Source organism: Quercus suber, unplaced genomic scaffold (assembly GCF_002906115.3).
Source record: "Quercus suber isolate HL8 unplaced genomic scaffold, Cork oak 2.0 scaffold_416, whole genome shotgun sequence".
Lineage (NCBI taxonomy): Eukaryota > Viridiplantae > Streptophyta > Magnoliopsida > Fagales > Fagaceae > Quercus > Quercus suber.
The window spans coordinates 551,630-559,997 of NW_027069867.1; the positions used below are offsets into that span (position 1 = coordinate 551,630).

The 8,368-nt window shown below is 36.6% G+C and overlaps 1 protein-coding gene across 1 annotated transcript; it reads right to left on the minus strand.

Moving 5' to 3' along the window:
* Positions 1 to 1,925: 1,925 nt before the first annotated feature.
* On the minus strand, positions 1,926 to 7,888 carry LOC112025516 (organic cation/carnitine transporter 4). Its single transcript, XM_024058195.2, has 2 exons — positions 7,314 to 7,888; positions 1,926 to 3,453 (listed from the first exon to the last, which is right to left on the minus strand). Exons 1-2 carry the CDS (start codon positions 7,717 to 7,719, stop codon positions 2,276 to 2,278), a joined length of 1,584 nt encoding a protein of 527 aa, XP_023913963.1. The 5' UTR covers positions 7,720 to 7,888; the 3' UTR covers positions 1,926 to 2,275.
* Between the last annotated feature and the right edge of the window lie 480 nt (positions 7,889 to 8,368).

Below are 8,368 nucleotides of genomic sequence, written 5' to 3' on the forward strand. Positions count from 1 at the left end.
GAATAAGCCTCCCCCAAAAAACAGAACCACCAAACAATTGTAAATTGTTTGTACTAGGTGTTGTCCAAGTGGGATAAGGTATAGTTTCGTGTTTTCTCCATTGACCCGTGGTAGGATTGATCATTGATTCGATTGAACACATGTTTATTATTACAGTTTTTTCAGATAAGAAATTGCAATGCTTATGAAACCACATATGAGTGGCAGGCTTATGCAGCGCAGAGCATGGGTTGTGGTCGTTTTTTTTTTTTTTTTTTCCTCTTCTTGAGAGTTAGAGGTGAGGAATTTGAACCTGAACGTTACTATTAAAAATACTAGAGTGAACTGTAATGGCCTATTTGAATGGAGGAGAGTAAAGTAGAGTTGACTAAAAATAATCTAATTCTACACTAAATCTACTCTACTCTCCTTTCTTCTCCTTTAATCCAAATGGATCATAAGATTTTTGGTGGGTTATGGTAATTTGGCTCAATGCAATGTGCACAACGTTAGGCCATGTGATTCTTGAAATCTGACAAAATGGACCACGGTCTGTCACAGAATTGGGTGTAACTTTAAGAATAGCCCAAGAGAATAACAGGATTTCTATTGTGCTAGGTCCAGCAAGCAACATGTCCAAATCCATTCTCAGCCTATAACAAATTAGCAATTGGTTGTCATTAGTTTATTTGGTTTTGAAAGAACTGGATTAAAAAAAAAAAAAAGGTCGTACTGAGAAAAAGAGTAAGGTTTTAGAAAGTCGAATGTGATTTTTTCTTTTTGGGTGCTAAGGAAAAGTTGAATATGACTCTCACAAAATAAAACCAACTTATAATCTAGACCTATCAAATTTTGTCTTTCATGCACAGCTCAGAAGAAAACCAGTAAACCTTGCCATGGGGTCTGATTTCCATTCACCAATTCTTCATTCTGTTTCTTTCAAATTCACCAAAAATCAACCATGTTCTTTGGTAAAATGGCAAAAATGGTTAAAGTTAGAACCATGAACCAACGGGACCATAATGCTAGCCTGAGCCAGCTTTGGGGGCCATGAAAAGGTAATCCCAAGTTGCATTTGATAGATTTCTCATTAGAATTATGTGGATGCTAATAAATATGCGTTTTTGTAGTTTTTCGAAATCTGATTAAATTATTTTCTGTAAATATTTTTGCAAAATCAAGGCTTTAAAAAGATGCCGGTATCTAATACTACGCTGAATTATAAAAATATTCTAAAGTTTTAAATATATGGCAAGAAGTGCAGCAAGTGCTTAATGGGCTTGAGAACTAATAGGAGTGAATGCTTGAAAGAAGGCTACCTATAATCAATGCCAACATTCATGGGGTACCACTATAAGAGTAAGATTTATGTACAGTACTTAGATGCTGTTTCTTAAGTTCCATTTTTAAGATTCTGCCATGTAGATTTTTTCTTAAGGGATAGAAGTATATTTCTTAGTTAAATAGCTACATGACTGAACCTTAAAAGGAGAACCTAAGAAACAACACCTAGGGTATTGTATTTAAGTTTTGTCCCCACTTTAATATGTGCATGAATTGCTTTCTCAAAAAAAAAAAAAAAAAGTTGCATGAATTGTATTGGATCATCACTTGCATTTGGTTATATTATATTGGTGACTAGATGTCTGATTTGTGAAAGACTAGTCTCATGTTTGTTCTTTGATTTTTGGTTGGGTAATTAGGACATGATTGCAGCTTCAGTTACCATGTGATAGCCATTAAATTGCTGCCCTGCCTCTCCAAGTAGAGGAACTTTGCTGTAGAATGCTTATTAGCACTCATGGTTAATGTTAAAGATATTATATCTTTCCTCATTAATGTATCCCCTCAACTCCCAACTACCACCTTCTCAACTCCTTCATTAATGTATACCCTAAACTTTATATCTACCCGTTTAGGATTCATTCTCATAAACAGACATGAACTTGAACAGAAAGGCATTAGACGTTTAGGATTCATTGTAACACAAAAAATACATAGAAATATCATGCAAAAATGTCACCTCTAAGGCTTTACACAGTATCGTGGGCTCACAAGCCAAACCAGTAATTCTCTTCGTGTTCTTTCTCTTATGCTTCCACACTACAATTTTCCTACATCTACTTTATTTTTCTACAAAAATTTTATATTTCATATTTCATTTCAAGAGTTAGGTATGTGAAACACGCTATATTACACACACACACACTCACTATCATTAGAAGCTTACATGCATATTCTGATGAACGTAGAAAGTACAAAAAAGGAGCAAAAAGTACACACGCTGGGAACACCTTCACACAGCTCTGCAAGCACTTTCTCCATCCTCCATTCCTCCCATAGTGTCATACAATGGCTTATCTAATGTCTCTGGCAGGTAAAAGGCAAGTATCCCTCCCAAAGTCCCACACACTCCAAACACTACAAATGGCAACGCACCACCCAAAACCACAACAAATGGTGCTAATATTGCTCCCATTTGCGCTGCCTGTGTTGCACATCCTAGTGCTGCATTTCTAACCACTGTTGGAAACAGTTCAGCTGTATAAATAAACAACAAGTTGTAAGTCCCAGCCATCCCAAAAATTCCCAAAATCCCACAGACCATCCTCACTATCTTCCATATTCCAACACTAGTCATTAAGCTTCCCGAAAAGCAGAAAAACCCACTAAACCATAATGTCCCTATTGCCAATGGCTTCCTGCCAAACTTGTCCAACAAAACTGCTGTGATTGTAAATGCTGGCATTTCAGCCACTGCATTAAGGAGCACGTTGAGGTAAAGGTTGGTTTCAAGGTTGACAACATTTAGGCTAAGACCATAGTACACAACCGAGCACAAGAAGTTAATGGCCACAGCTAGAACTAGACGGGTACGAGTGATTGGTGATCGAATAACATCTATGAGAGAACCACTTATTGCTTCTTTAATTTCCAATTGCTCCTTGCAAGGCTGATCATAGTTTGAATCTTTATTTGTTTCTTCATCAAGTGCCAACACAACTCCATCAGGAAGGTGTTTTCCATTGGTTTTAGCTATGTTGTGCATAAGTGTCATGGCTTCCTTTACTTTTCCTCGAACAAGGTACCATCTTGGAGACTCAGAGATAAAAGGAAGGACAATGACAAGAAAGAGAAGGGAGGGAATGGAAGAAGCGATATAAAGAGTACGCCATGACCGGAAAATGTAGGCTATGCCAGAGAGTAATGCAATTCCTGTTGAGAAGAAGTAGAATGTGGACATTCCAGCAACGCCGCGCTTTGTGGGGCCAACAGGTTCGGTGGCAAGGACAAAAGCACAAAGGCCAACACCGCCTGTGCTGAAACCAGTTAGTACACGAAGTAGGACATAAGTCCAGTAGTTTGGGGAAAATGCTGTCAAGCAACCAAAGAGAGCGTTTAAGATACAAACTACTGTTAGGGAGCCTTTTCTTCCTAATTTGGAGTCTGAGAGATGACCAAATATTCCGGCACCTGAAAATAGAATATAAATATGTTAGCCATGATTTTAATTGAATTATCTTAGACAAATTCAAGCAATAATCGGGCCAAATAATTGGTTCTAACTCGTGGATGGGGGCTAATGCCTAATACACATACAAGAATGTTTATATGTACATACATGCAAAGAACCTATATGTGTTAGTTTCTTTTATGAATCTTGTGAGGGGCATTTTTTTTTTTTTTTTTTTCAATAGCAAGAGTTTCATTCAATGTCCTAATGTCCCACATATGATCTATTGCTAGCCTTTTTTTGGATCCAGCCTGCACAAAGAGTCATTATTGTCCTAGCATAATACAAAGGGACTAAAAGAATTTGTGTTTTTGTGAGGCATTTGATAAAGCAAAATCAAAAAGTTCAAATAATCTTTTTAAATGAGGGACCATCATATGTTCTTGATGAGAAGCAAACCCACATATCTATCAACTTTCTCTTTTTGGTCGGAAACAAAGCTATATCTACAATCTAGCCAATAAGTTATACATATGACCAAGTCTGATGCTTGGTGAAAAATCCTGCAATTCAATTTCATTCAAATAGTTCGGGTGCCCCGCGAAAAGTGCAACTCAAATTTGGTCCCAGACTTAAATCCAAGATAAAACCTCGGTACAAAAGTTCAATAACAAGATAGTGTGGGCATATTTCATGGCTGAAAAGGACTTATAGATCAATTTCATTCAAAAAGTTGGGATGCCCTGTGAACGTCCAACTCAAATTTGGTCCCAGACTTAAATCCACGATAAAACCTCTTTACAAAATTTCAATAACAATATAGTGTCGGCACATTCCTTGGCTGAAAAGGAATTATATTGCCTCACTCTTTTAAGATGAAGGCACAAACAAATGGTAAGCTTTATCCTAAATTGGAACAGAAGTTATCATCAAATATATTTTTTTTGGTAGAAGTTATCATCAAATTTATTAATTTATTTAGTTACTTTCAGTATGGATATGATGAAAAGTAGTGGCAAAAAGAAAAGCAGAAAAGAAGATATAAAAGTGTACAAAGTGCTGGACACTAACGACCCGCAGAGAGAAAGTCCATACTGGTGAAGGCATAAACTATCACAGCAAGGCTACTTTCAGTCTCGGCTAGAGAAAATGTACGGAGGCGCATAAGCAATTAAAATAACAATAACAATGACTTTAGTGATCATTTATCCACATATTCGTTGTTTATGCGCTTTAACATAAGTGATTTATCTCATTTGTACTTTCTACCATTTTATCCTTGAAATGAGCACAGCTAAAAAGCCAATGTAAAAAAGTCATGGGGACTTTTCACATGTGAAATTTGAAGTTCAAATGTGAAAAGACAGGCAAATTTTCATGGGGTTCAAACACATCTTGGCACATGCTATGGAGCATAATAGTGGTTGTTATTACCTTTTTTGATATTCAAATAAAAGTGAGGTTTGAGTTCAGTGTCCAGTTAAGATTATAACATGTGTCCACTTTTGAATATATGTCACCATTTTAACGGGTCCAGTACACTACATGCATTGGACTTAAGCCTCACCCTTCAAATAACATATAGTATACAGGATTAAAGAACATGAAACTCCAAATAATGGACATAAATTCCTGCAAATATTCATGCCTGGTGTTGAAATTTTGACAATGAAATTTGTAGGGAAAGTTAAGGCAATAGGATAGAGGCTCCGAGAAATATAAATGCAAACAGGCAAGAATAAAGTTCCTGGAGGTTTTTCAATTGCTACACTGTGCAAAATTATCTACTAGATACAAAAAGCCTTACTCCTTATCCACTACTATGGAAATTCAAACTACATTGATTATAATAAAAGATATTATTACCATGTCTTTTGTGTAGCAGAACACGAGGTATCTACCATCTAGAGGAGAAGGTATTGCATGTTTCGGAAACATGCATCCTCCCCCTCACAAGGGGGTGGACCCCACACGTGTGGGGTCCACTCCCTTGTGAGAGGGAGGATACATGTATCCAAAACATGTAGAACTTTTTCCATCTAGAGGTCATTTCTTATTCAAGCATGTGGGGTCCACTCCCTTGTGAGGGGGAAGATGCATGTATCCGAAACATGAAGAACTTTTTCCATCTAGAGGTTATTTCTTATTCAATATTCTTTAGGTAAAGGGAGAGATGCAAAGACTATAGGCATACCGACAACAAATTCAATAAATATTCTTCTATAAGTTCTAGCTTTATCCAAAAGAACCAGCATCTTTTCCCCCCTCTTCAGTCATGCGTATCACTTTCCTTGGTATCCTAAAATACGTGTCAGTCATTATCATACCATATCTTTTGACTTTGTACTGTAGTTGTTTTTGTTTTTATCATCATTATTGCTATTGATTAAGCAATTCTTTGAAATTTCATATGTATGAAATCATTAACCAAAGCTTTATTCTAACAAATAGCCAGCACTAAACACATCTGATGATAAGGTAGTTACATTACTTTATGTGTTATACTATACATTATATTACTCAATTATATTCAAGCGCCTAATGATCAATGTAACCATTTGTTTGAATTAAATTTATTTAGGAATTTAATGTACTACACCTAAAATAATGTATCTAGGTTTTACCATAGTCATTAAGACAAACATTGAAAAAAAGAGTGGAGATCCTCATGGTTTGGTGACATTGCATGATTCTTTTCATGGGAAGAACTTAGCTGATACTGATCTAAGTAAGAGAGATAAGAGAGAAGAGAGAGGAATAACAGTGAGAGCATTGAGAGAGGGAGAGGGTGTTTTAGGACGAGGTGGAACAAAACAAGGTGCAGTAGGCAAAGTCTGTTCCTATCCTGTCCCCTCATCGAGGCGGTGAGAGCCTAGGCAAGGTAGGATTGGGCTTAGGACATTTGCCATCTCTAAATATTGCAGTATAATATCAGATTAGGATGAATCTACAATGAGCTTTAAATTGGGTTAAAAGGAAAATAGTCCAAAACTAACCACTGCTCAACATGCATGACATATACATGAATTAGCTTTCATATTAGCCTTGCACAATAAGGAATAAGATGGACAAAACAAGTAGTTAAAATTCTTTATATAATAGCCACCAAACACCTTTTTCTTCTTGATAGTGAATACGATCTAAATTCCATAAATGAAACCAAACCTCATTATCTCTTATAAATTCCCAAAAGGAAAAATAATTTGCCAACTAATTTTCCATTAAAAAAAAAAAAAAAAATCTGCCAACTGGTTATGGTGATTATTCGTAACTCAACTTGGTACCACTCAATTAGCAGCATAAAAAAACATTAAAACCTTAGCCGCATGTTCTGACTAACTATAATAAGTTAAAAACAACGATAAAAGGCCATAGATTCCATTTCCGCATTGATATGCGCGTGCAAGAACATGAACTCACTTAATTATGCAGAACAAGACAATCTATACCCTTTTCCCATTTCTTTTTCTATATTATCTTTTTCCTCTAGTTAGCCATTTATTAATAATACACACAAAACGCAACTATTATAATAAACTGTTCATGCATCTAAATCCAATCCCACCTAGCATGCACTTAACATGTCACAAAATAAAAACACACACAATCAATCGTTATCACACTTGCTGGTAAAAAACGGATCTCTCTCCTCTCCAATTAAACCCATTCACAAACTATTAAAAAATAAAAATAAAAAACCCTACCCACAAAAATGTAAGTGGCTGGACATATTTTCACGTGGCTCACAACTAATATTAGTTTATTCTTTATCCCTTACAACTTGTTACTACAACTTGTTTGATAATTCATTGTATTATTCTTTAAAATTTTAAAGCAGTGATTAATATTAACAAAATAAGAGAGAAGTGGAAAAACTGACCTATCATGCAGCCGCCAAAAAAGAAGGCTTGGGCGAGCCCAACTTTATATTTGTATCCACAAACCAAACCCCACTCAGAAATAGTCGAGCTAGACGAGCCGCCGGTCCACTCCCACGAGCCCGGTTCGAACCCACAAACGGTCTTTGCCGTGGCATCGCAACCCGACCCAGAAACGCAGCTCCAACCGGGTTCACGGTCCGCGAAGATCATGACCATGGTGTGGAAAGCCTCCAGAGCCCAAGCGAGGCTCGTCAACACGAAGTGCTTCAATTGCCACCACCCAAACTCGCCGCAATACATCCGGAGCATCTCGTCGATGCAGAGCTTCTCGGGTTCTGATGATTTCTTACCCGGCTCCAGAAGTGGCGAACGGAGCTCCGAGTTCACGACCCTGGGATCCGCCATTTCTACTGTGGTGCTTTGTAGCTTCTTCGGACTATTAAAAGGTTTCGCTTCTGTCTGTCTCTGATGTTATGTTCTGTGAGGAACTATTTATTGCTTTTTCTGTTTTGTGGGTTCGTATGTACGTGTATATATATATATATATATATACACTTGTGGTGGTGGTGGCTTATTGAATTTAGAATGGACACGTGGAGGTATTACAGAATTAGAGCCGTTGGATTTGGGGCAATATTAGATGTTGATTGGCATGGTATAAAGGTTAAAGATGAAAGAGGAATGTTCTTGGAATCTATTGGGTTTGGGAGGCTACATTGAGACTTGGAAGTTCTAAAGTAAATTGTGTTTCCACTTTGGTGGGACCCTTGTCATCATCTTCTTAGGTTTATTATGATGGCTTTACTACATTTCTCCAGGACTTTTGGCACTTTGCCACTTTTAAAGCTTTTATCTCTTAAGCATCCCCTATCGTTTCAATTAAGAATAAAAAGGTATAGCGTAAACTACGTCCCTCACAACTCATATTTTGAGATTTTTAGATTTTATACTTTAAAATTTTAAAATTTAAATTTTATTTATTGATGTTATATTTATGTTCATGTTTTTATTTTATTTATTTTTATATTAAGTGCTTCTACATTAACTTGGCACA